Raw genomic sequence first — 27,285 nt, 5'->3', positions numbered from 1 at the left:
TCTGAGTCCCCAAACCTGGATAAATTAACCCAGCACTGACTCTTATGGGGTCACATTTTGGGCTCCCCAGCCCCCTTCCCATGTCAGTTCTTGCAGCCTCTGTTCTCTGAAGAACAGACAGCACCTGGCCCAGCCAGGCCACCCTGCACCCACCCTCAGAGAGAAAGGTAGAACAAAGCCACAACATCCCCCAAACAAAACACACCAAGAAAGAACTAGAACAAAGAATTGTTTAATCGCTTAACCCCTTCTCTTCCAGGGACCAGAGAAACAAGTTTTCTGCTCCTTCTAATGAGGGCAGTAAGGCTCGTGTGTTACCTCTACAACTGCAGGGGCAAAGTTTACGAGATGATCGTCTTTAGTACTCAAAAAAGCGAGAAGCAATGGTCACTGCAACACTAAGAGAATCCTAGAGTCTCCTAACGGAGAGCCCATTGCTAGAATACAAAAATAAAGGAGGCATCCCTGCATATCCCAGGCTAGAAAGAGTTAACCAGAAAGAGCAGGAAGAAGCTTTCCCAAAGAGGGGGTTGAAGTAAACAGCAGAGGTCAATAAAGCAACATCTTCTCCTGACTTCCCCAGCATGTTTTTTTCCTTCACCAATAAATACAAATTCCTCGTTAACAAGCGACAAGCAGGTAATCTGCCCACAGCAAGGGGAAAAGGGGCTAGAGGCAGAAAGATTTTTCTCTCCCCTTCTCTCCTATTATTATTAATCTTTTTATTTAACCAAAGCAGCCATTAAAAACAGCAACCCACTGCAGAGGCAGGGAATCTGGTTGCTTTCACACTGCAACTGGCAGGTAAAAGAGCTGCACTGTCTCACAAGGGTAAAGAAAAACCAAAAAATAGCTGCCACAGCAAACGGTGAATGGGGAAGGAGAGGTCTGTTCTCTTCAGAGCTTTCCACCTCAGTCTCTCAGTTTAAAAATCAAAGTCTGCAGACGTTGTCTACTGAAAGCTGAAAAAAAGTTTGAGTGGGAGGGGAAAAAAAAAAAAAAGAAAGAGGATGCGTCTAGTAGGAAGCCTAAAGCAAAAAAAGAAAAGGGCAGAGCATGTCAGAAAGCCACCCAAGTGAGGAGAATTTTCTGCTGCCTCTGGGTTTGAAGAGCAGAAAATGCCGGGGGTGCACCTGGCTACGCCCCCAGCCAGGTGAACTCAACAGTCACAGGTACTGCATCAAAACAACCAAAGCTGCCCCAGCAGCTCAAGGACACCTGGCCCAGGTGAGCTGTGCCTCAGCAGGAGAGGGGAGGCCGATCGTGCCTCCACAGCTGGGCACAGCACAGGGGAGCTGCTCCCTTTGGGGGGCTCCCACAGCAGCGGGGCGAGCTCGGCTCCACCCTGGGACAGAGCAGGAGAGACTGTGAGGGGCACCCTCAGGCCCCAGTTCTCTCCCTCTGCAGGGAACAGAGTCCTTGGAGAGATGCTGCCAGCTGACCTCTCTCCCTGCTCATGTCAGGATTGTTCTGGAAGGCAGAGGCAGCCCTGGCTCAGGCAGCCCCGCGCAGCTGCGCTCAGCAGTGCCTGGCAGAGGCAGCCAGGGGAGGAAAGGGAGGCCTCTCATCTTTCCACGGCAGCAACAGGAAGACCAGGGATTGCACCACATGGAAGAACAGCACACACACATGCGCACACGCTCCCAGACACACACCTCACACCCCTGGGACCAAGGCTAACATGTTCAGACCTTCGGCAGGAAGAGACACGAGACAGCGCAGAGCGGTTCAGATCTCCAGGGGCTCTTTGGTCTTAGTTGATAGTCCTAGAAAAAACAACCTCCAGAGGTGGTTGTAGCACAGCTGTGTAAGATCTGTGGGGTATTTAGTGTTTGGCAACTGCAAGAGGGAAAAACAGGGCTGTGTGTTACAGGAGAGGGAAGGAATGGAAGTACAGTGCTGTGTTTCCAGGTGTGCTCCTGGCTTTGCAGCCAGTCAGGGCAGGGGGAGTGGGAAGAGGAAGGAGGGTTCCTGAGAGGACCACGAATCCATCTGATGTTACACCAACAAAGGAGTGGTGCTGTCACCTGCCCCTTTCCTCAGCAGCTTTAGCTACAAATCCTAGGCCTCTGATCCAGCCTGTGCTCATTTGCTGTCACCTCCCTCCACGGGCTCAGGGACCACAGGAGGGAATGTCAGAACTGGGCAAGCTCCTTCTGCCCCGTGGAGCTGCACACACCCAGTGCCTTCACTGATCCCTCAGCTAAAACAGGGGGACAAGACAGGCAACCTCCAGTGCTCAGTACAGCACAGCTACATCCGTTGACGTGTCTGAGATGGAAACCAGAAGATGTTATGGGACAAAACAGGTGTTTCATGGCCATCAACCGTAAACCGGGGGCCTCTAGACAGGCTGGTAGCACAGTCAAGCTTTCCAAATCACTGCAGTAAATTCATTCCATAACCCCTGCCCTAGGTTTGTATTTTATTCAGGAATTTAACATCCCTCCTGCAATGCAGGCAACAGCCCCTGTACCAGATCATACAGCAGCTCTGGAAAAATAATCACCAGTTACACTGCTCACAGACAACTCAAAGAGCCCTGGTGGGACTAAACTCCACTAAAGGCAAACCCTGGACTGCACTGCCATGGAGGAGGAGGAAGAGGAGGAGGTGATGGTTTAGAGACGGCCGCTCCTGCCCCTGCCAGCTTGTCCTACCCTGTGCATAGTGCGAAACAGTGCAGTCATTCACCAGAGAAAGTTCAGGACCAAGGAAACTCGGTTCCCTTTCAGCCAAACATTTAGAGGAAGGAGAGGCAGTTCTGTTTTAGCTGGGCCGGCACTGGACTTGCCCCTCTGAGCTGTCTTCATCATCTGAGCCTCCAGCCCCACCACTGGTCAGTCCTGTGATCCTGTAGCCCATGTTGAGCAGCATCACCTCCAGCGGGTCCGCGTTCATCCGCCGCTGGTTGGCCTGGGAAGCACCTTCCATGTCCACAACCACGCGCCCGTTCAGGGTCTCACTCTGCAACACACCAAGGGCAGCACTCAGCACCAAGGAGGGGCTGTTCTGCTGCTGCAGTGAGAGATCCCAGTGGGAAAAGACAGCAGGGAAGAGCACCCGACAGGAAGGGAGGCTCTGAGTGCAGCTCCTACCTCTGGCCTGGGGTTCCAGAGCCGCACGACCGGGTCGATGCCACTGGTGGCCAGGAAGCAGTAGCTGGGGTGAGGCTGGAGACAGTTCACTATGGACTCGTCTCCCTGCAGCACACGCACCAGGTTGGTGGTTTCCTTCTCCCAGATGAAGAAGGAGCCATCGTCCGAGCCGCTGACGATGTACTGGGCATTGCTAGGGCAGAGCAGCACAGCCTGGGGGTCACGCTCAGGAGCCAGGCTCCAGCAGGCTGAGAATTTCACATGGCTTCTATCATCAGTAGGCTGGCACCCTTCACACTCACACATCCCGATAAAGCTCCCCATGCTGGTTCCCTGCATCCCCAGGAGCCCTGTTTTCAATCCCAAATGGATTTCTGAAATCCAGCCCAACCAGGTCCTCTGTGGATCTGCTCCTCATCAGCTGCTCATGCAGCAACACGGGACGAGGCTCCCTGTCAGCTTGTCCCAACCCTCCAAACCAGTGTCTGTGTCATTTTATGAACAGTAACATGGGGCTACTTGTGAGGCTTCCACGGAACAGACCATCCTGCTGCTGCTCATTCCTATCCTGCACCCCTGCCAGCATACCTGCCAAAGAAATTTGCCTCTTTGATGTCAGTCGTGGTGTTGCAGTGGCCGCAGTACCGGAATTTGTAGTCGTAGCTGCGCTCCCTCAGCACCATCTCATCCTCAGAGATGGAGTCCTTGCGGCCCGTGGCTCGCAGCCGGATGGGGCCACCCCCCTTCTTGTCCTCAGCTGCAAGGACAAACATTTCCCTCAGCACCACTGGGGGAGTTCTAAGCAAAACACACCCCAGGAGACCCCAGCAGCCTTAGAGAAGAGTTAAGGACAATTCCAGCAGGGAGCAGGGCTCAGAGCAGGAGCTTCCTTCCTTCCAGATTATCTCCCGGCTACATCAGACTCCTTTTATCACACTCTCACTCAAGAGCAAACCAGGACCAGGCACAAGGAAAGAACAGGCTCAGGCCAGTTTTTGTGTACAGCAACAATCAATCTCTCTCAGAAGTTGGAGCTTTACTTCAGAGGGGCAGTTTCCTAAGGAGGAAAGTGCTTGTGTGCTCATTAGATTTCAGTGTAACCTTGGGGAAGCCCAGGAGCAGCAGCACTCACCGTTATCACTCTTGGAGAAGAGGGCAGCATTGATGTCCCTGTCTAGTGCATCGCAGGCACTGCTGTGTGCTTGTTCTGGAAACTTCCCTTTAAAGTCATCCAGACACTCCAGCGCTTCTGCCACGTATTTGAGTTCAAAGAGACAGCGGGCGAGGCGGAAATGGGCCTTCAGGTGGCAGGGGTTTAGGGATATGGCCTTCAAGCAGTCCCTCAGAGCATCGTAATGGTCCCCATCCCTGAGGAAAACAGAGTGCTGCATTAGCCAGCGCAAGCAGCAACAGCAAACATTTTCCACTGCTGTTTTCCAGCCCTCATTTCACTCCCCAGCCTGTTGTTTCCAGCTCTCTACACAATCCCACAGCCCAGGAGCTCACTAACAGCATTTGCTGTGACTCGGGGGCACCATCTGACCCAGCCCAGCCTCCCCAAGGCCTCTGCAGACGCCCACAGGCAGCTTTGGGATGTGACCACACCAGGCTGCCCCGCCAGCCCTGACCTGCCATTTTAAATCCAAGAGAGCAGAGCTCCCTGCTGCAGCACATTTCGGGAAGTCCTTTGAAGATGGAGGATGCAGCAGCCCTCTGGCCAGGCAGCACAGCCCTCCCGTGCCAGGCGGGCTCCCTGTCACAGCTCAATCGTGCCCCTGTGTGGACACACGGCACAGCTCCGGCCACCGAGCCCGGCCAGCGCCCGCAGGACCTCCCACCACAGAGGGACAAATGTCTCAAGCAGGAACCTTTTCTCACCTTTACAGGAAAAAACCTTTTCGTTTCAGAAGTCTGAGTTCTAAAACCTTGGAGTTTTAGCAGTGAGTGTTACAGCAGATGGGCTGCACTGGGTATTTGTGTCCTGCTTACAGCCTGATTTCCCTGAGCTCAGGGCTCTGGGAATGAGGCTGTCCCTGGCTGTGCTCTGGAAGCAGCAGGGACTTGCTGAGCCTCATGTGCTGCTCAGCTCAGGCTGGCAGGGTAGACACACATGGAGTCCCAGCACTGAGCCCCAACTGTTCAGACACCACAAGCTGCCTAAACAGAGTGCCAAGGCTCCATTTGATGGTTAATAATAGTAATAATTATAAAGATCATGTTTCTTACCTGTAACCTACATGCCCCACTGTGACTGCCCCATTCCTGGCAGTGCCCAAGGCCAGGCTGAACAGGGCTTGGAGCAGCCTGGGACAGTGGAAGGTGTCCCTGCCCAGGGCAGGGAATGGACTGAGATGGGTTTTAAGGCCCCTTCCAACCCAAACCATTCCAGAATTCTGTGCACAAGCCCTGCCCATGAGATCTGCAGGGTTCTCCAGGACTGCCCTTGCAGCACTGCCAGGGTTAATTCAGGACATGCAGCAAAGGCCACCTTTAGTCAGAGAAAGAGGGAATGCAGGTTACCTGTCAGGATGACAGACAGGTGTCTCACATTTGCACACATGACTGGGCTTTCAAACTGCTTTGCCACCCTCAAACATCCTCCCAACTCAACCACCAGCACTGGCAGCCCAACAGACTGGTGTGAAAATGGACATGGTGGCATGTAAAGCAGGCTCTGACTTCTTCCTTTGTTACAGGATTGACTGAGCTTGTGCAAAACTAGAAATCAGCTCAGTACTGCCAACGTGGACTGCTGAAAGCAATCCAGAGGGGGATGCAGTTGGCTTTTAGGAGCAAAATTTCAAAGGACTGCCTTGGAAGTGCTGGAAAATATGAGCAGCATCTTAAGGGAGATGAACAAGGGGAGGTTAGGAAATTACAGACCTTCCTTTTTTCTTGCTCTCTCTGTTATTCAGAGAATGAGGCCAAAGCAGGACCTGCAGGGTTCTGAGGGTGGCCTGTACCTGTTCGTGCTCCAGACATCAAGAACACTTCAGAGACATGTGGTGGTTCAGCCTGGGTCACTGTCTGCCTCTCCTCCTGCTCAGTGACATCCCAGCCACCTTCTCCACACTCCACAAACTGTTCCTAGCAGAAAAATGCCCCTTTTCTGCACCTGGAAGGTACCACCTCAGTGCTGTTTATCCTAAACCCTGAATGCCACAGAAACCCACTGTGTGTATGTTTTTAACATCTTCCCGCTACCCAAAACTGTGGCAAAGCAGTAGCTGACACACTGAAAGGTTCAGATGTGCCAACACCCTTCAGGAAAAAATATTCCTATAAGAAAAATGTCATTCATGAGATCAGCACTCAGCTTCTGTGCTCCATCCCTTAATCCCAACCTATTGTTCTTCTCCTTCTGAACACTGAGGTCTTTTTGAGGCAGCTCCCAAATCTCTGCTATTGCAAAACAGCCAGTAGGCCAGTTACCAACAGTCACAACAACTGCTGGCTGCTCTTTATCTTGGCAAGAAGAGAGGAGAATTCATACTGGGGATTTCAGCAGGGAGAGGAGAAGGATATCCTCACAAAGCAAATGGAGATGAAGGACCACAGCTATTTTAAATATGTTAATGGCAAGTCATGGTACTCAGTCTTACTCTGCTCAAGGGGACAGGCACTAAAATAACTCAGCTGTATCTCAGAGATGCAGCTCTGGCCACTGGTCAGAGCAGACATTACCTACTGCAGAGGCTAACAGGGTGTTTTGCAACTAGCAGGGCAGAATCCCCTCCAGACTGCAAGGATCTGCCACCTCCCCAGGCCCCTCCCAGAGGTGTGTCTGCAATCAAAGGAGTGGGGTAACACAGGAACCACCAGGTCTGAGTGTCTGCAGTGTGAGCTACTTGGATAAAGCAGCAACCAAAGGCACCCCAGCAGCCCTAAAACAACCTTCTGCCATGAGCTGTTATAAAGCACAGTCACCATTACATCATGTGTTGACAGCAGATTTAAGAGCCCTTCTTTAATGCAAATCAGAACCACCCAAAGACACCCATGGAGACCCCCAGATTGCTGTGAATCAGATGTGGATTTTGGGTTTCTTTTTAAACAGGGAAGGATCAGGATTTCACACAGCACATCAGTAGGTGAAACCATGAGCTGCTCACCAGCTGTGCCTCCCCAGAATTTATCCAGCACAAACTGCTGAGCCACCCCTTTGTGCCAGAGGTGCCCAGTTATGTTTCAGTCTGATAACCCCAACCCTGCCTGGCAGAGGGACACCAGGGTGGCCCCTGCAGTGACATTGCCCCCTTACCACTTGCGCTTCATGTAGGCAGCAGCTCTGTTCCCATAGAGCATGGCATTGTTGGGGGCCTTCTGCACAGCTTTGCTGTACAGCTGGATGGCCTGGGTCCACAGCTGGCAGGCAAAGGCCTCGTTGGCTTGCTGCTTGATCCTCTCCAGGTACGGGGGCAACTCCACCTGGGGGCTGCAGGGGAAGAAGGGAGCAGCACAGGTAAGTTGTATATCCTTCACTCCGGGTCAGAGTCTGCAGGGTTTAGTTCCAGCTTAGCTAGTGTTTGCTATACTTCTAATAAAAAAATCAGGAAAAGGCAGAAGGGACTCTGGACCTGAAGAACTGGAGTTTAAGAGGAAAATTTGGTTTTGACCACGGAATCCCAGAATAGACTGGGTTGGAAGAGGCTTTAAAGCCCAACTCATTCCACCCCCTGCCATGGCAGGGACACGTTCCACTCTCCCAAGCCTCATCCAGCCTGGCCTTGGACACTTCCAGGGCAGCCACAGCTGCTCTGGGCAACCTGTGCCAGGGCTCCCCACCCTCTGGCAGTCTCACTACATCAGTGTGACCATCATTTGACTGTTTCCATTTTTTCTTCATCTGCAGAGACACACTCCAAATTGAGCAGTGGGTATTTTAAGCATCAGACTTCACCAATACGTCTTTGTTTCTGCATAAACAACGTTTCCAATCCTCTTTTAGCAATGCACAACAATGCACACGCTCAGAAGCATCTGAGCTCACCAGGCCCCTGCTCTGCAACCCAAAATTCCAGCCCCGTTCCTGCTGCCGCGGTGGAGGGGCCATCTAGAGGAGAGGAGCTGGAACAATCCACAAAGTGACTTTGGAGGAACCCAGACTACCCATATATGGTATTAAATAAGGGTCTTGACTTTGAACCAAGTCTCATCAGCTGGGAGAAAAACAGCCACCGAGATGTGCTGCTGCTCCTTCACCCCAACTGCATTTTGGTCCTAAAGAAAGAAATCAGCAAGAGCAAGAGAAGAGGCTCCATCCAGTCTTAGCTTCCATGCTAGAAATGGCAGTAGTGCCCCAGTGTTGTTGTCACAGAACAATTCTGGCTGCTTCAGTTCAGTTTGCAACTGGCAAGTGCCCAAAAAATGGCAAAGGGAAGGAAGCAAGGTTTCCTCACCTGCCAGCCTCTGCCACTACCAACACACAGTTCCTGCAGGCCAGGAAGCAACCACCACTCAAACTTTGCTTCCAGGCCTGAGAAATCATTTCTTAGTTTTGTCCACCTTAATTCATCGTAAGAGGAAAAATCCCCATGGACAATTTCTCCCAGGATGTTCTTGCCTGTTCTGACTCCTGTTCACAGCCCAGGCACCAGAGGCCACTTGGCAATCCAGGATTTGCACTTCACACCTCTTTGGCAGCACCTCCCCCTGTGGAGAGCCAAAGGACAAGGACAAAGCCACAGGAGCCCTGCAGGGGCAGCTGTGCCCTCACCTGACGTGTGCCCTTCCCTCGGCCAAGCGGAAGCCGTTGCTGTGGAGATGGATCCCATTGGACACTCCATTGGTTGAGGTTTTTCCATTCTGCACTTCTGAAGGTCAGAAAAAAGATACATACAACCATGCTAAGTATCAGAGTCGATTATACAAACTCAGGGTTTGATCTACATCAGGGCCAACCCAACATGACAGTCCCATTCAGAGCAGAAACAAAACTTCCATCATTCCACCTGGATTTGATTTGTCCTCATATTTACAAATCTCTGCAGTGTCCTTTGCACTACAACTGTAGATGAGAAAACCAGACACACACAGAACTAAGTGCTCACACACAACGAGGGCAACTTCAAGGGAATTACCTTTGGCTGCCTTCAGGCCGTAGCTGGAGCACCACAGAATCCTGGAATGGTCTGGGAGGATCCCAGGACCTCAACCACTGAGAGGTCTGCTTAATCCTTGAGCATAGCTTAAGGCATTCCCAACTCACACCCCCCCTTTCTCCACAGGTCACTTCTGCCCTCATGTTTTGTCCCTCTGCAGAAGGATTTTGGAACTCAGGCTATGAACTGCACTGCAGAAACAGCCCAGCACCACCCATACCCTGCTTCATTCTCCTCCTGCACCCTGAAAATGAGAACTCCACTGTGCTGTTCACTCCCTTTGTGACAGCATCACACTTACCCCCTGAAGTGTGGCACTTCTTTGGGAGGAGAAAAGTGTATGGTCGCTGTTTGTATGTCAGATCAAACAAATAGACCTGAGGAAAAGAAAAAAGAGCATGAGACAAGTCTGCCAAACAGAGGTGCTCAAGTCAGAAATGAAAGAGGGTTCAGTAGGTACACAGTTCCATGTTTGTGTTTGCTATTTCCAATTTTCTCACTGGGAATCTTTTCTATAGATGGACACACAAGGCATGGCAGCAGTAACTGGGGTGTGTCCCAGTCCAGCCCAGTTCAGAGTGAGTAACACTGAGAAACAGGAACCTGGTCTGACCCCACACCTGCAGAACTTCAGAGATGACCTGACCACTGATCAACCTGCTCAGAAAGCTTCAGCTTTCAATCAGGCAACTAAGATAGTTCAATTAACACAATGATAATGAAGAAACCAAACACCTATTGACAGAAAAAAGGCAGGACACTGAGGAAAAGTCTCTCTAAGATGAAACCAGTATTTCCCAAGAAACTCCCAGGGCAGCTCTATGCAATCTAATTCCCAGCTGCACTGGGTCAGGAATGGGCAGCCCAGGCCAGACCCAGGGTTTACCTTCTCCTAAAGGCAGAGAGTGCATGTGTGAGAAAGAGCTGTAGAGGACAAGCAAAGAGCAACCTGCCCACAAGCAAAGGTCCTGTTTAATCCACGCCGAGTAATGCTGTCAGGAGGATTTTCTCATTCCACTGATAGGCTTTACAAAAGATCCATGAATATCACCCAGAGCTTAAAATTAAAGCAATCAATATTCCAGGTGAAGGCCTTTGCTTCTCCAAGTTCCTTATTCACTACATTCTATTACAGAAGCAGTTTGTGTTTCAAGAATGAGTTATGAAATCCCTTCTAGGTCAACAAAGGTCAGTTCCAGAACTGGTTTTGTTTATTTTCTTTCTCCTCTTCCAGAGAGTGAAATGTGAATTGGAAAACCACAACAGAATGTGGTTTAACTTTGATCAGTGACAGCGTAACAAATATATCCCTAATCCCAAGTATTTAGTTCTGAATTAATCAGAAAGCAGTTTAAAATCAATCACATTACCCGCAGAGAAGTTGCTGTACCTATTTTCAATAGCACACAACAATGCCCAGTGACCCAGTGTGAAGCTTTTCTGTCTCCTCACCTGCTCCCCTCCCATGTTGACCAAGAGCTCGGTGCCATCGGGGCTGAAGGTGACGTACGTGGCCACCAGGACCCTCAGCCGGTTGTTGTAGTCTGGAAGCTTCACTGGGAGGTGCCCTGAGGACAGGACAAGTCCACAATTATTGCCTTAATTCTCAACTGTTGTCTTTGTCCTATCCCAGCTGCTCCCTTTTACAAGAGCAAAGCCAAGGAGCACCAATGGGTTTTCCATTTCCCACTGTTTACTGGATCCTCCCACGAGGAACCAAAACATGCACAGGTGCCTTTCCACAGGCTCTGGGGATTGATGCCCCCCCTCTGGAAGTGCCCAAGGCCTGGCTGGATGGGGCTTGGAGCAACCTGGTCTAGTGGAAGATGTCCCTGCCCATGGCAGGGGTGGAACAAGGTGTGTTTTAAGGTCCCTTCCAACCCAAACCATTCTGTGAATCCATGATTCCAGTTTTGCACAGCCACTTCCACATGAAGACCAGAATTCTAATTGCCTTGTTCACAATGAGCCTGCAGAACCCAGTAAATCTCAGTTTTAGGGATTCACTAGGATTTGGCTTTTGTGATTTGCAGCCATCTGCAAATACCTCCATCCTCAACCCCCTAATTAGGTTTCCTTAATAAAGCCCTCAGCACAAGGGAACCAAAGCTCCTAAATATTCAGCTCACATACAGGTTCTGTTCTTCAGACAGCAGATGTGTTGCATGACCAATTCAGGGGACCTGAGGAATCCTCTAGTGGGACTCATCAGGAACAGGATGTCAGAACTGGTCTGCTGAACATGCTGGGCTGAGATATGTAAAAAGAAAAAAAAACAAAAAAAAAACCCTCCAAAAAAACCCCCAAAACCCAAACATTTTGGGGTAAAAGATAATAAATAATGAGCACTGGAGAAAAATGTCATCTAGATTACTCAGATACTGCATCACTGATTCTTCATCTGCAGGATGAGGACAAGTCACTTCTGTGCCAAAAAGATTTTGAACAGCAGCTTTGCTGGGACCAGTTCCAGGAAAGCCTATAGAGCTCAGGTTATATCCAATTGCTCACTTTCCAGCAGGAGTAACAAAAAACACATTTATGCTGGACAAAAAGCAGCAAGGCTAGCTCACCACCCCAGTGAAATAACCTGCAATTCCATGGAACATCCCATGGAAGAGATCCCCTGTGCAGGGGGGGTTTGTGTGTGATGGGTAGAACTCAAGTTTCTTTGGGCAGTGAAGGCCCCCAGTGCCAGTCACCCCCAGTGCACCCCATACCTGCCACGTAGTACTGAGCTGCCCCGTCCGGGAGGGGCTTCTGCCGGTCACAGAACGTGTGCACTCCAGCTGAAGGACTCTGCTTCATGCTTTTCCTACCCAGAGAGAAGAACAGCCTCATGGTAAACACAGCATTCAGCTGCTGGAAGCCCCCTCTACACTGGCTTTTCTTGTCCACCCACGAGGACAAGGCCTGCTGCCCACAGAGCTATGGGGGCACCAGCCCCACGCCACCCCGGTGTACTCATCAAAAAGGCTTTGGGTGATAGAAAGAACGGAGCAGAGCTTCCCAGAAACAGGTGAGTGCTGGACCCCTGCCCCCAGCAGAGCCCTGAGCAGGTCCCTGCAGCAAGGTCCCCAAGGGCAGGTGCTGGTACCTGTGGTTGTGGATCATGCGGATGTCGTAGAGGCGCACGAAGGGCCCGCTGGCCCCCACGGCCAGGTAATTGTTGTCCTGGGGGTTCACTGTCAGGCACTTGGCCTCCACCAGCTGCCCACAGTACTCAGTCAGGTCTATCAGCACCTCGGAGCGCTTGCTGTTCTCCCGCAGGTCGTACTGCCTGCAGAGGGATGGCAGGGAGGCACATGGACCATGGGCAAACACAGCAGGAACAGACTCATGCCATTCCCGAGCTGGGAGGAACCCACAGGCATCAGCCAGAACCTTTTCCCAATATCCAGCCTAAACCCCTCCTGACACAGCTAAGAGAGATGACACCAGGGGCATGGACAAGTCACTTGTGCCACAGGTTGTGCCACTGGAAGCACCTCAGTTCAACACACACTAGTCCTCAGTAGCAGGATAATCATTAAAAGCAGATCTATGATGTGCACAGATTTATTCAAGTTCTAAATGAAACTCCCAAGTCACGACCTGTTCCTTTCCTGGCCTCCCTTTACAGCAGTGAGGAAAATGGAAGAGCTGAAGAGAATATTTCTGACTCTACAAGACAAATCTTTCCAGTTTTATGAAAGGGAGAGATGAGCTTAAGCTGTTTAGTACAGAGACAGCCTCCCTTCAGGTCTGTGCACAGCACACATTGTGATGGCTCCCAAAACCAAAGCAGCTGGAATTCTGTACCTGATTAAGCCATCTTCTGCTGCACTCCAGAAGGTGTTTGGCCACATGGGAGCCGTGGCAATCCGCTTCACTCTGTTGGTGTGATCTCCAAACATGTGCACAGTCTCCTTGACAGTCAGGTCGTGCACATGCACCTTGGAGTCTGCAGCTCCGGTGATGAGGATGCGATCCCCCGAGTGTGGCAGGAACTGCAGGAGGGGCATTGGGCACTCAGGCTGGAGCAGCTGCTCACAGGGACACCCCAGCAGTCCCAGAGCAGGAGCTCTGCCTCAGGAATGTGGGCTAACCCATGTTATTCCCTGTTACACAGGTCACTGTGCACACTCCACAGTCACCAGCTACAGCAGGACACACGAGAGTGTCTTCACCACACATCCCAATTTGCCACAACCATTTCCTTCCAATTCACAGGGAGAATAAGCCTGGGATCTGCATAAACTAAGTGCAATATTAGAGTTAATCCTTTCCCCCATAATTAGAAATATTAAACTTTTCCGGGGGGGAAACTGCTTGCAGGAAAACATTTCCCAGCAAGGATTTATCCTTTTACTGCTCAGGTTGCTGTCTCTGTTAGCTGCTCATTCCTTCTAAGCACATACCTTGACAGAAAAGATGTTTGCAGTGTGTCCTGTGTGCATAGAAAGGAGTTTCTTGTGGTGCAGAGGATCCCACACAATAGTATGCTGGTCATCAGAGCCTGAGGCCAACAAGCTAAAAGGAAGAGGAGACAAATACGCACCATGAGTTCTTCTGTTCCTCACCGTGCCTGGGTCTGTGGAGCTGTTTGACCACAGACACCCATTAAGTTAGTTCAGCCCTGACCAGCCCATTTCTTCTCTCTTCCCTCAGCTCTCTGTTCTTGCTGATCACCAGCTCTAGGAGCTAAAGCAGACAAACAGCAATTCCCCAGAAAACACAGCTGGCTGGAGCATCTCAGGAGTGTTTGATCAACAACAAAAACAACTCCTGCCTTCCTTATCACCCTGGCTGTGTTAACTGCTCCACATCATCTCTGAAGCCCAGCCAAGGCATTCATTGCCAGGCTCCAGATGTGCCCAGGCAGTCCCAGGGCTCATGGGGTCAGCCACAAAACTGCTTCTAAAGTGTGCAAGGTGCTCTTGGCCTTGTCCATCCATCTGCAACCTTCACCTCTTTTAAACTTAGATTTCCTTGTAGCCATTCTCTTCCAAGCACATGAAACTTTCACTGGCAAACAATTCTGAGGAGTATCAGAGGGTAGACTTTGGATGCTGTGAGAGGCAGGTGCAGAAATACCCACTCTTCCTCCAATCCACTCATTTCTCACACAGAAACTCTTCATTCCACTTGGTTACTGGAAGTTGCTCTTGAGTTTCCCTCTAAAATTGCAGAGGGGTGAATTCTCTACCTCCTTCCCTTGGATATTTGTTCCCCAGCAGCAGCTTTTAACAGCATGGTGAAGGGGGTGGGGAAATGTCACCACCAGCTGGGCAAATCCTAAAGATCCATTATAATCCATAATACCACTTAAGAGAAGAGAAGCAGCCTTCAATCTCCACTTCTTAGTATGACCATTTCCCTTCTGAACTCACTAAAGGGGCATTTCTAATAATATCCAGATATATTTAACAAAATAAAGCTTCTTTTGAAGCATGAGCTCTACTACAGCTCAAATTTTGAGCCTGAGCTCCACTTTACTAGAAATGGGAAGCAGCTGCTTATGATAACATGACCTACATCCTACTGTTGGGAAAACCTGGGGTTATGGCTCTGCTGATTCCCCAGATGAAGCCACATACTTACTCTCCTTTTTCATTCCATTCCAGACAGTTGACACACCCAGAGTGACCCTGAGGGAAGGAGGCAAGGGAAGATGGTATTACTCAAACCTCAGATGTATCAAACAGAGCTGTCCTAAGACAAGGACACAGTGAGCTCCTCACAAATAACAACTTCTTCCAATGAAAGAAGATTTTTTTAATCCAACCCTGCAAAGAACTCCACACACTTGGTAGCTAAGGAGTTCCAAAAAACAGACATGCTAGAGCAGTTGGGGTAGAAAAGGCAAAATGAAACAAATAGAAAAAGGTAGTGTTGAATAAAATGGCAGTTTAGTCTCAGAGGCTACAGCTGAAATCCTGCTGTACACAAGGAAAGGTGACTTTGCTTCCAAAGCCCTTGGCTAGGCTGACAAATTACATGTACAGGCACTCTGGGAACACAGGGAAAATGCACTTTTGATAGCTCTGTTAGAAGCACCTTGCTGCTGGGTGACTGCATCATCCATCTTCATCCACATTAACCAACAACTGCACCAGGAAGTGGGGGAGTGCTGAGCAGCATTTGATGTGGGAGATGCGACTGAAAAGAGGGACAAAAGAATCCTTCTCTCCCCCATACCAAGATAATTGATGTGTTAGAGGTTGGCTCAGTTGGTTAGAGCAGAGTCAGTGCCAAGGTTGTGGCTCTGACCCCCAGATGGGGCTGGTCACTTCAGACTTGGCCTCAACGATCCCTGTGGGTCCCTTCCAACTCAGAATACTCTGTATCCTCTTAAAATCTTTTCTAAGGTGTGTCAGAGTGCACTACAAGGCGTTCCTTGGGGATCCCATTAGAGCTGAGCATGTTGAACAGCTGACAATTGTCTTCTCCAGGCACGGTGCTGAGATGGGGTGGTGCCCACCCTGTTAAAAGGCTCACCTGTAGGTACACCAGGTAGGGCAGAAAGCTCTCACTGAGCTGCTCCTGACTCTCATGCAGTCTGGGGGACCAAGACATGAGTGTTTACCTCCCAAAACAGAGAAGTTCACAGAGTCCTGTGCACAGCAGGGAGCTGGGTTCTCCCTGACACTCACCTGCAGCTCAGCCTCCAGCCCCAGGCGGCGGATGAAGGGGTCGGTGACGTGGTAGTGGCGCTCGAAGCCCAGAGCTCCCCTCTCCTGCAGGGCAAACAGGCAGCACACTGACACAGCAACACAACACAAACCCTCCTGCCCTTTCACTGAGCGTGGGTGACACTGGGGTGTCCACAGGTCCTGCAGTAGGGAGTCACATATGCCAGAAGGGCTCCGGTGGGAAGGGACCTTAAATCCCACCCAGTGCCACTCCCTGCCGTGGCAGGGACACCTCCCACTGTCCCCGGCTGCTCCAAGCCCTGTCCAGCCTGGCCTTGGGCACTGCCAGGGATCCAGGGGCAGCCACAGCTGCTCTGGCACGCCGTGCCAGGGCCTGCCCACCCTCCCAGGAAAGAATTTCTTCCCAATATCCCGTCTAACCCTGTCCTCCTTCAGCTCAAGGCCATTCCCCCTTGTCCCATCACTACACATCCTTGGGACAAGTCCCTCCCCAGCCTTCCCATCCTTTAAACATTTCCAGGTGGCAGACGTTAATCTTTGTCCCTGAACTGCTTTTAAATACTGTGTAACTCAGTGCCAGGCTCTAGCTAGGGAGCCAAAACCAGCTCTGAGAGGCCCTCACTGAGGCAGAGTGAGCTGGCCCAACTTTGGGCCTGAAACAGATGTGGAAGAACTTGGGAATGCCTGTTATCATCCCTTGGCAAGGATTTCAGCAGGACCTAAACCCTGAGCACAGCAGTACTGGAGCAGAGCTGCTCAGGAGAACTCTGCCTTGCAGAGGCTGTCCCAGGGCAGCAGGGTGGGGTGAGGAACTCGGGGTGTGAGTGGCCAGCAGCCTCCAGGGATGGGCTACTCCTCAGCCAGGGAGCAGAGCTGCAGTGCCACAGCACAGGCTGCTCCAGAGGGATGGCAACAGCTGCCACAGAACTGCACCAGAACAAATGAAGGTGAAGGAAAGCAGGACAGTTGTTTCCCCTGTGATCTCACAGGGCTCACAGATGCATCAGCAGATGGCTCTGATGAAAGAAGGCCAACTGCAGAGGCAGGAATGAAGGAGAGGGAATGCAAGCCAGATTTTGGATGGAACATCTAAACGTCCATGAAGATTCTTCCCTAGGACTTGACGCAGCTGTGGTCCCAGCCCATGCCACACTTGTCAACTTAATCCTTTGTCATCAGCATTTAGAGATGGGAACACCAATGTCAAAATCAGCCTGGTGGTGCCCAAAAATCATCCTGATGGTGCTCAAAGCACATCAGTAGTCCCAGAGCAGACACAGAAGTGTTGAATTCCCTTCCCAGCCTAATGTGCAGTAATGAACTCCACACACCAAAAGCTATTTGAAGACAAAATGGAGAGAGACATAAAAGGATTGGAGGCAAAACAAACCAGGCTTTTTTAGGAGCTTCCCTGACAAACTTCAACCCCCTTGATGTATTTTTGTGGAGAGCATTCCTAAAGCACTGCTAGGCCCATGCAAGGTACTGCAGGTAGAATTTGGTGCTATTTTGCAGCCTCAGGGGCTTTGGGAGGGCTGTGGGGTAGGATATTGCTTATCCTACAAGGAACTGCCTGACTTAGCAATCTTCCCAAGGTCACACATCAAAGTCTGACAGAGCAGACAGTCTGAGACAGTCCCAGGCTAAGGCTCAAACCACAGAACCAGCCCTTCCTTGTTAGGGCAGCAAAACAAATCTTTGCACATGGATTAAATTACAAGCTTATAACCGAGTTTGGTACCAAACTGCAAAGTGAGCAGTCGAGCTCCCACTTCCTTATTCTGGCTATTCACAGATCCCTTTCCTGAATGCTGATTATCACCAAAGCTGCAAATTATTTCAGACCTCTGAATCCCAGCAATAATTGCCTATTGTGTCTGCTGCAGCCAGTCCTTTCACGTTGATGTTCCACAAATGCAGCCATCAGATGACTGATCCCACCACAGCACAAGTTTTTTTTTCCCTCCACAAAGGAAGCAACACAGCACTCTCTAAAGAAGAGGAGACAGAGAGGCTGTGACAGAGATCATTAGCTTTACTGCAGTCAGAAATACCTCTGATGGCAAGATCACACGGGGAGAACAGAGAAAGCAGAGAGGGAAGCTGGCTAAGGGCCTTTGTGGTGCCCAAACACAAGCAACTCTATTTCTCTCTTCAACTCAGAAGAACAGAGCTGCTGATGGCAAATCAGCCCAGGGAGAGGAAGTGTGCTCCTGCCATGCCAGACTTCATCCCAGCTCTCCATTAGGGACAGTGACAGGTCCTGTGTGCTTGTTCTCTTAAGCTCCTTACAAGGCTTATCAATATGTAAGCAACAGAGATCTCGTTCCCAAGAAAAGGCAGCACCAGGAGTTTCCCCCCTGCAGCACTGAGTCCCCTGTCCCCACCCAGCACCACGGGGCTCACACAGACCTTGATCTGCCTGTGGATGATGTCTCTGGTGATGTTGGCTTTTGCCATCTTCTTGCAGTGGGGCAGACGAGGAGAAGCTGTGGGAAGAGCTGCTGTGCATCCGAGCATTCCAGCCGAGGCAGGATCCGCACCCAGGGGCTCAGTTACCTGCAGGACAGCACAGGAGGGGACACGGACAGGGACAGGGACAGGGACAGGACACCACTGTTAGGTCACTCACACACAGTGCCAAGCTCTGCTTCCCACAAAGAACAGTGGCTAAGAACTGAAAAGTTTGGAATAAAGGCTCCTGAAGAAACAAGGGAAGAATTAATGTCTGGCTCAAGGCCATTCCCAGTTTGTGGAGAAATTCATGATGAGAAGAATTCCAGGACTATATCAGCCTGGAAAATCCATGTTTCTACCCCAAGCAAAGACCCTGTGAGTCCAGAGCAGTGTCCTGTGCCAGGCTTCCTTCCCACATTCCATGACCACTCATGTCCAATGTCATGTTTCCCAAACTCTACAACCAACAAAGGTTATACTGTGAATAAACACAGCACCGATGCTTTTGGCCATGTCTTCTCTCTCATTTATTACATTGGATTATCAGCAAAACACCCTTAAAATATCCAAAAGGGTATAAACATTCCTTGGAAATTGCAACAGCCAACCATGAGGTGACAACTGAACACCTAATTACCTCAGCAAGAGAAAAGGGGTGACCAGCTAAAATTGAATTTCCTGGAGAAATTAAGAGTTTTGCACACTCTTAATGGAGTTTAATGTACTAACCTAAATAATTGAAACCCCATGGAATTGGCTACTCTTGCTAAAAACCCTTCAAATTGCACAGTGATGGTCACAACCCTGAGCTGGACAGCAAAGAATCAGTCAGTCCCTGAGAAATGCTGCAATTCCCCCAGTTTCCATCCCACAGCCTGGCCCACTTAGACATTTCTACAGCTCTCTTTAAAATAACAAGAAGAATAAAAATTAAATTTCAAACACCAATTTTGTCCTACGTAACCCTCTAGTTTAAAATCCTCTTCAAAAAACATTTCCGAGCAGAACAAGCCAAAATTTTCCTCTTCTAAAAGAGGAAATGCTGATTCATTGAAACGAGCATTTCACAGAAACGCTGCAACAAACAGGAGTCCTGGCAAACCTCATCTGATTCTCTGCTGCCACTGGCCCTCCTGTCCCACCCTGCCATGGCAGGGACACCTTCCACTCTCCCAGGGTGCTCCAAGGGTCCAAGCTGGCCTGGGACCTTCCAGGGACAGGGCAGCAACAACAACTTCCCTCAGGAATGGCTCCCAAGGACAGGAAGGGGACGCAGCAGCATCTGAGCACAAGGGCAGGTGGATCTGCTGACTCTGCAGCTCCTGAGAAGTTTCTGAGCTGCTTCCCCAAACTTCAGGAGAGAGACTGAGGAGCAGGAGCGTGTCCAGGGAAGCGAAGGGAGCTGGGAAGGGGCTGGAGAATTCCTGAGGGGGCTCAGTCTGGAGAAAAGGAGGCTCAGGGGGGACCTTGTGGCCCTGCACAGCTCCCTGACAGGAGGGGACAGGCGGGGGGGGTTCCAGGGAACAGGGACAGGAGGGGAGGGAACGGCCTCAGGCTGCTCCCAAGTCCATCCTCAAAAGGGACAATACCCCAACACATCTCAGCACCTCAGTCTCGTCTGCAGCCTTCCACTCTTCTTAATGCTTTCCTACAACATTCCCAGGCTCTGTCCACAGTCTCCCCTCTCCAGCTTCCTCCTCTTCCTCCCTGCCAGGCAGATTCCTCATCTTCCTCTTCGAGAGCAACTGAATTTGGCTCTCAGGATCCCACTATCCCAGTGCCAGGCAGGCTGTCACCTCCCTGCTCTACCCCACTGCTCTTTTAGGAGTCTTTTTGTAACATTTCCTACTTCTAGTTATGGCTAATTTCTAATTAGCTCCTTTCTCTTCCAGCAGCACCAAACAACCTCAAGGACACACGAGGGAAAATGCATGTGCATGGAAAGATCCAGATCTCCCATGTACAGCCATGACTAACCACACCAAGAGGCCAGTTTAGAGCTAAATAAGTCACTGTAAAACCCTTAATACCCTAAAACCCCTCTGTATGAACAGGATGCCTAGAGGGAAGGAATATCCAAACCCCCAAAACTACCACTCCTTAACAGACCCAAGTTCCCTGGTTTTCCAACAAAGACTCCTCTGTGCCAGCATTTTCTTCCTTGTGGGACTCTGACACCCACCCTGGCTGGGTGAGAGCAGCAATACACAGGAGCAGGCTATTTCTGGAGTGGTTTTGGGATTACTGATGTGCTGTGGAGCTTCCCAACTCTCTGGAAAAGTCATTTCAGCTGTGGCAACTCAGAGGTTGCCCCAACAGAATACTGTAAGTGCAGATCTCAGGAGATCAACACACCTTAACTTTACTTCTTAAAAGATACATGTGAGGAAAATCATCCAGTAAATCAGACCTTGGGTAAAACCCAGTCAAACAGGAATGCAGCAGCCTAAGGTGTCTCCCCTTCCAGGAAAGGGCTCGATTTGCCAACTGGATGTTGTAAAATGCCCAAGGATCTCCCAGATCTTGGCCAGGAAGGCTCCAAGAGCCTTTCCTCCTTTCCCTTCACTATTTTTTGTTGCTCAACAGGTATTCCACAACTCCAAAGGCTCTGGCGACCTTTCAATCATCATGAAATCACAGACAAATTAAGGATTAAGGATTTAGAAGCCCAGATTCTCATTCCAGATCACATTTTGAGCATTAGCCACAGCTGATCAAAATCCCAGACTCCTATACCCCATGGATATGACAGTTACTTCATTCTAATATTAAATAAATAAAAAACAAACACACAAAATAAATATTAAGTGTTCTTAACACCAAAGACTATTGACCCCACCACTGTACAGGTAGATCCAGCCTCCAGTTTCAAACTGACCCTGAAATAAAACAAAATCTTCCAAGATTTGTAGATCTCCTGCAAAATATACATAATAGAAATCATACAAAATTTAACTATGTCTCCCAGTTTCTAGACACAAAGGCTTCCAAACATGAAGTCCCTCCAAAGAGTCTGTCTTTGTCACCACCAAAGGAATTGGAAATTTCCACCATGGAAATTGGTAAAGAATGTTCCTCTTTAGGCAACACCACCGTGCAAATTCTGCTCTAACCCATTCTTGCAGCTTCTGGCTTTTAACTAACCCTGCACAACCAACTCCTGGTGGAGTGAGGGGCTAGTCCCAGAGTGAGGGACAATTTAGGATAAATCTGCACTGCTGCTGCCAGGGCTGACTCCACAAGCAGAGATCACCCCACCCCTCCTTATCCCTGCAGGTGTCCCAGGCCAGGCTGGACAGGGCATGGAACAACCTAGGCTGTGGGAAGTGTTCCTGACACTGCAACAAAAGGATCTTTAAGGTCCCTTCCAACCAAACCATCCCATGATCCTGTGACCTCTTTGGGGTTATTTCTTGGATGACACCGGGGCACATTTCTCTATCACCCTTCAAGGACAACTGCCCCTCATCCCTCACTGCTCCAAACCTGCCAGACAGGACTAAATACCTGGAATCCAGTAACTGCTGGCACCTCCTCCAGGGACAGCCTCTTCTCAAACCTGGAGCACACAGAGGATCAGCCCACCTGCAGCTCCCTGCACCTTCCTCCTGCCACACAGAACTCCAGGGGCACAAACACAACTTTCGCAATGCCTGGCCTTTAAATCCACAGTCAAAAATTAACAAGGCACAGATTTCTGTGGGCTCAAATCTGGCTTGCTCTGTTTACCCTGACAGTCATTTAAAAGCACCCTAAGCTCCTGGGAAAGTAACACTTCCAAAGGGTGCTCCAGGGCATGGAGAGAACACTCACTCCTAGTCTGGAAACAAAACCTCGACATTGATAACACAAATAATTCCATCAATTTAACATCAAATGCTCCCAACACAGCTTGGATTTGGGGGATTGCTCCTTTGCTGGATTGTATTTCCCTCTCATGGAGCCACCTGAGCGCCTCCCACCTACAGCAACACAATGACAGTGACAGGCTCTGCACAGGGGGGTCAGAGCCCCAGCCCAGGTACCAGCACCCTTTGGAAAAGCTCCATCCAGCCCAAGGAACTTCACAAAGCAGCAGGACTCCTGAAATCAGCACTTCTAAACAAGCAATGCCATTCCTAATGGCTCAGATGTGCCCAAGTTCCTCAGGCTCCAAACTCAAGGTCATTGGAAAAAAGCAGCACTTCACAAAAGGAGCCTCTGGACACACCTCTCATCCCAAGGGAACATTCCTTAGACCCTTCCCTTCAGCACCTATTAATTATTTCACCCATCCAAACAACACCCAGAACCTGCCTCCAGAGGCTTCTTTATCCTCACAACTTACTTCCCTGCCCGCTTTACACTGACTTACCAATAGGTCACAGATCAAATTAAAATATATAAGTGTAGATATGATTTTTTTTTTAAGGAAACCTGAAAAAACAAGAAGGAATGATCTGGTTAGCAGCAAACACCTTGCAAAAAAGAAGGTTTTGCTGCAGCTGAAGGAGTTGTCAGGAGCAGCAGTGGCTCCCCAGGACAGATGGCTGGAGCAGGGAGCCAGGAGAAGAGGTGAGATCTGAGCCCTGACAGAGCCAGCATGAGGGGACTGTCAGGGAAACTCTGACACACTCAGGCCACACGGTGCCTCCAGCTCAGCCCTCCCACCGCAGTCCTGCCTCTCCCTTGATCCCCAGCTGACAAACCACGGGAAAAAGGGAAGATGCCAGGCAACCCCTCAGCCCAGCACAAGCAACATCCCAGTGCCGAGTCCCACACGGCCCAGTAGCTCCAGGGAGGAGTTGGACCAGCACAGGAGGAGAGGCTGATCCTCTGTCCAAGGAAAGGGGCTGCAGGACACCCAGCAGCGCAGGGAAAGCTTCTGTGAAGGCTTTACCGAGGGGACAGTGAGCAGAGAAGGGAGAAGGGCAGGGTCACACCCAGGAAAGGGGACAGGAATGTGAGGGCAGGGCAGAGCCAGGCTTGGGAGGGGGAAGGGGAAGGCAGAAAGCAGGAGCTGTACCTGGCAGGGGGTGGCACCAGGAGATGATCCAGGGCTGGGGGGGAGAGGGCCTGGGAAAAAGTGGGGTGAGGATGGATAAAAGAGAGTTCTTTAAAAGGAGTCAGACCCCTGGTAGAGAGAAGGGGGTGGCACCCCGGGGGAACGAGGGGACACCTGACAGAGCCTGGGATGGGGGAAATGTCAGGACACGGAGGTGAGGGGGGAGAGCTGGGAGGGAAGGGGGGACATGGGGATGTAGCTGTCAGGGAAGAGGTTTGGGGCACATAGGGCAGGCAGCTGACAAGGAATAGGGTCCAGGGGCACGGCTGACAGGGAAAGGGCACGAGGTGCGCTCGACTGCGAGGGAATGCGGGGATGCAGCTGATAGGGAAGGGGGCACAGGGGAGCCGCCAGGAACGAGGCACCGGGGGCCGGCTGCCACAGAAGGGGCCCGGCAGATGCAGCTGCGAGCGAAGCGGGTGCAGCGGGCAGGGAAGGGGGCACCGAGCAGGGGAGGGGAGCCGGTGTGGGAGGGGGTCTGTCAGGGCGGCGGGGCCCGTCCGGCCCGCGGGGGCCCGTTACCTGTCAGGCCTCCCGGGCGCGAGCGCAGCGGGCAGCGGAGGTCGCGAGGCTGGCTCCATCCACACCGGGCAGAGCGGGACGCAGCGCAGGGGCCGCGGCGGGGCCCCGGCCGTGCCCCCCGCCCCCGGCCCTGTTTACCCCCGCCAGCTGTCCGGGGCTGCGCTGCGCCCCCCGCCGCCCCGCGCTGCGCATGCGCCACGCCAACTGCGCAACCGGCCCCCCCCCGCCGCTCCGCCGCGCCCCGCCCCGCGCAAAAGGCGTAAATCCCGTTCGTGAATTCCGCCCCTTCCTGCCTGTTGCCGCGCCGGAACTGACAGCTCACGGAGCCAATGGAGAGGGAGGAAACTGATCATGCGCCATCCGCCAATCGGCGTTGGGGGGCGGGAGCGCGGCGGCACGAAGGGGTTCCTGGGAGATGTAGTCAAGGAGGGGCAGAGATGGCTGCCGCCCCCCCCAAACCTGGGGGTTAAAGACCCCTGAGCTGTGATCCCTCGCCAGAGCGGCGAGGATGGTGAAGGGTCTGGAGGGGAAGGCATAGGCTGAGGTCGCTCAGTTTGTCCAGCCTGGAGAAGAGGGGGCTGAGGGCACAGTGTATCAGGGTCTGGAGCTTCCATTGTCCCTGGAAGGGTCCAGTCCCACCCTTCCATGGCAGGGACACCTCCCACTGTCCCTGGCTGCTCTCAGCCCCAGTGTCCAACCTGGCCTTGGGCACTGCCAGGGATCCAGGGGCAGCCACAGCTTCCATGGGCACCCTGTGCCAGGGCCTGCCCGTCCTCACAGGGAACAATTCCTTCCCAAAATCTAATCTACACTTACACTCCACCAGTTTAAAGCTATTCCTCCTTGCCCTGTCGCTCCAGAGCCTTATTAGATAATCCCTTTCCCTCTCCCTTGTTGTCTCCTCCAGGTGCTGGAAAGCTGCAGTTAGGTCCCCCTGAAGCTCCTCTGTTGTCCAGGCGCAGTGGTGCCAGGTTTCCTCAGGACAGAGGTTCTGAGAGGTTCCTCAATGCCAGGACGTTCTGTGACTCTCTGACCTCTGCACGGCCCGGCTGTGACCGAGCCCCTGCAGAAAATCTCATCGCAGCACAACTCCAGGAGCCAAGTGTGTGAGCAGCTGCTCGTCCAGCGGCACCGAGAGCGGGCTTGCCTGGAAAATAAAACTCCCAGAAAGAGCCAGGAAAGAGCCAGGGGGTGGCAGTGTTAGCAAAATCCTTCCCTTCTCCTTGTCCTCCCCGGCCACTGGCCCTGAGGACACTGAGGACAGTCCCAATTATCTTAATGAGCCCTCCCAAAACTGGGATGTGCGTAAAAGAAATCCAAACTTACCAATTCACCTCCCTATAATTTATTTCCAGATTTAAACATTCCTGAAGTCTGTTAATAAAGTGTAATGAATAGTTTAAATTTTCGTTTGGAACTTAATTCCCTGGCTCCCGCATAATCCCAGCTGCATGGCAGAAGAAAATTACTGCTTGATTATTCCAAAAGAAGGAGGAAAAGCCCCTTAAATCAGAGACATCAGGTGAAAACCTCAGGACTCTTCCCAGCACCTCCAGCCTCATAAATGATAGCTGCAATGATTTGTCTCCATCTTGCAAGTCATTAACCCATTCAGTTGTTGTTAAACTTCTTTACAGAAGGTAATTGTTAATTGTTGCCTCTGCATCAATCCAGACTCTTTAATTAAACAACTAATAATCGGGATCCATCCTCACAAAAGGGCTTTATCTTTCTTTTCTCAGCTGCCATCTCCACGGGGATCCAAAGCTCCACGAAGAAAATCAGGCAGGCTTCAGATGCCCTTGACATGCAAGTTTTTCTTGTTGATGGAGAGGAAATTGGGGCACGGGAGCTTGATTTTTTCTCAAGCTGGTGACAGGAATAACAGGGCTGGAGCCAAGGAGGACTTGCTGGTTCTGCCTGCCAGGCCTGGAGTTTCCTGATGCAGTCTCAGAGTTGGGGAATGCAAACAAGGTGTTCTCCCAGCAGTGCAGCTCCTGCAGGATAGCCACACCTTGGAGAGTATCCTCACGGAACAGGGCTGGGGCCTTGCAGTTCAAGGAAAGGTACAGAGAGCAAAGAACAAATCTGCCTGAGAGCTTGCCCTTTTTAGAGTGTTGAAGGGAAAACAAGTAATACAAAAGGCATTTTTAATACTTTCAATAAATACTTGTCTCCTTTTCTATCCTCAGCCTATGCTACACTGGAAAAAAAAAAAGAAAATTCAGTGTAAAAACCCCACAACATACACATAAAGTAAAATTTTACACCCTGAGCTATAGTTAGGGTGTCCCAGGGTTCGAATGCAGTTTCACAGACATGGATCTTACTCTGTAAGTGGTTTGTCCTGGAGCTGGACAAGGATTTGTTTGCAGGTTAGAATGGTCAGGCCAGAGCAAGGAAATTTCCTCTTCACCAAGAATCTGCACCAACCAAAATCCTTTGCAGAGTCCAACAGGCTGAGAGGTCCTTGTCCAACCAAGACAAGCAGGAACCTGCTGGAACCTGCTACCAAAGCCACAAGGCCTTCCCTGGATGCTGCATCCCCCCCGGCAAACACCCACCAGACTCACCCCACCACAGCTCCGGCAGATCCGGGCACGAGGAGGGAGAAAAACCCGACCCAGCAATTTCACAGGAGCACTGTACCTGTTTTAGCTTCTAGGAACTGTTTCTGAGAGCAAAGCAGCCCCCGTGGTTCTGCCTCAAGCAGTCTCCCGTTGGCAGAGCACAGTCCTGCCTCAACCCAAACATCACCAACTGCATTGCACCGGCTCAGGCTTCTCACCCAGATATGACTAAGCCCTTTCAGAATGAGAAAAGCTCAGGATTTCTTGATTAATTGCTAAAACAGATTAATTTGACCATCCAGCACATAGCGAAGCGGAAAAGAGGAATTGACACACCTAGCTGGTTCCTGCTGAGGCTGATCATCTGCTTTAATTGATAGGTCATGTTTGGGGATGATTTTCCACCACGTAACTGCCACAGGGCTGCTGGGCTCCCCTCCTGCCCTTCACATTCCCTGCGGCCTTCTGACCACTAGCACTTTGGGTGGCTTAAATCCAGAATGTAACTGATGCAAACCAGCAAATGCCACCTTCAAAGCTCGAGGTTTAGCTGCCACATGTCACGGAAAGGGCCTGTGCCTTCCCCACATGCAGTTCTCCCAAGAATTAGGAGCTGCATCTTTACCAAAAGGCCCCTTGGCTCCTGAAGTTTAGGCAGTAAACCAGGTCAAAACTCGTTTGGATTGCTCTGGTCACACACATGTGACAGTCAGGATGCTGGAGGAGTGCCAAGAAATCAGGGTGGCCAAGCCCAGCCACAGTGCCAAGTAACCCCCCCACGCTTCTCCAGAGGTTTTATTGGAGCCTTATCAGATTTCCTGGTGACTCAGAGCAAACGGTCACCAGGCAGAAGGGCAT

At 51.0% G+C, this 27,285-nt stretch overlaps 1 protein-coding gene across 2 annotated transcripts; it reads right to left on the bottom strand.

Annotated features, from left to right (window-relative positions):
* Window positions 1–208: 208 nt before the first annotated feature.
* On the bottom strand, window positions 209–24,012 carry WDTC1 (WD and tetratricopeptide repeats 1). 2 transcript variants are annotated; one of them, XM_062509323.1, is made up of 16 exons: window positions 23,858–24,012; window positions 18,247–18,393; window positions 15,835–15,918; window positions 14,783–14,829; window positions 13,600–13,711; window positions 13,001–13,188; window positions 12,297–12,479; window positions 11,920–12,014; window positions 10,652–10,767; window positions 9,501–9,576; window positions 8,815–8,911; window positions 7,360–7,533; window positions 4,231–4,466; window positions 3,687–3,855; window positions 3,099–3,291; window positions 209–2,967 (listed from the first exon to the last, which is right to left on the bottom strand). In XM_062509323.1, the coding sequence occupies exons 2-16, from the start codon at window positions 18,352–18,354 to the stop codon at window positions 2,770–2,772; spliced, it is 2,076 nt and encodes a 691-aa protein (XP_062365307.1). In that variant the 5' UTR covers window positions 18,355–18,393; window positions 23,858–24,012; the 3' UTR covers window positions 209–2,769. The 2 variants fall into 2 exon arrangements, with proteins under 2 accessions (XP_062365307.1, XP_062365308.1); XM_062509324.1 differs by lacking the exons at window positions 209–2,967; window positions 3,099–3,291 and adding an exon at window positions 3,298–3,346.
* Window positions 24,013–27,285: the final 3,273 nt, after the last annotated feature.

The sequence above is a fragment of the Cinclus cinclus genome, chromosome 26 (genome assembly GCF_963662255.1).
Source record: "Cinclus cinclus chromosome 26, bCinCin1.1, whole genome shotgun sequence".
In the NCBI taxonomy this organism is placed as follows: domain Eukaryota; kingdom Metazoa; phylum Chordata; class Aves; order Passeriformes; family Cinclidae; genus Cinclus; species Cinclus cinclus.
This window is presented reverse-complemented; position numbering and strand designations above follow the sequence as displayed.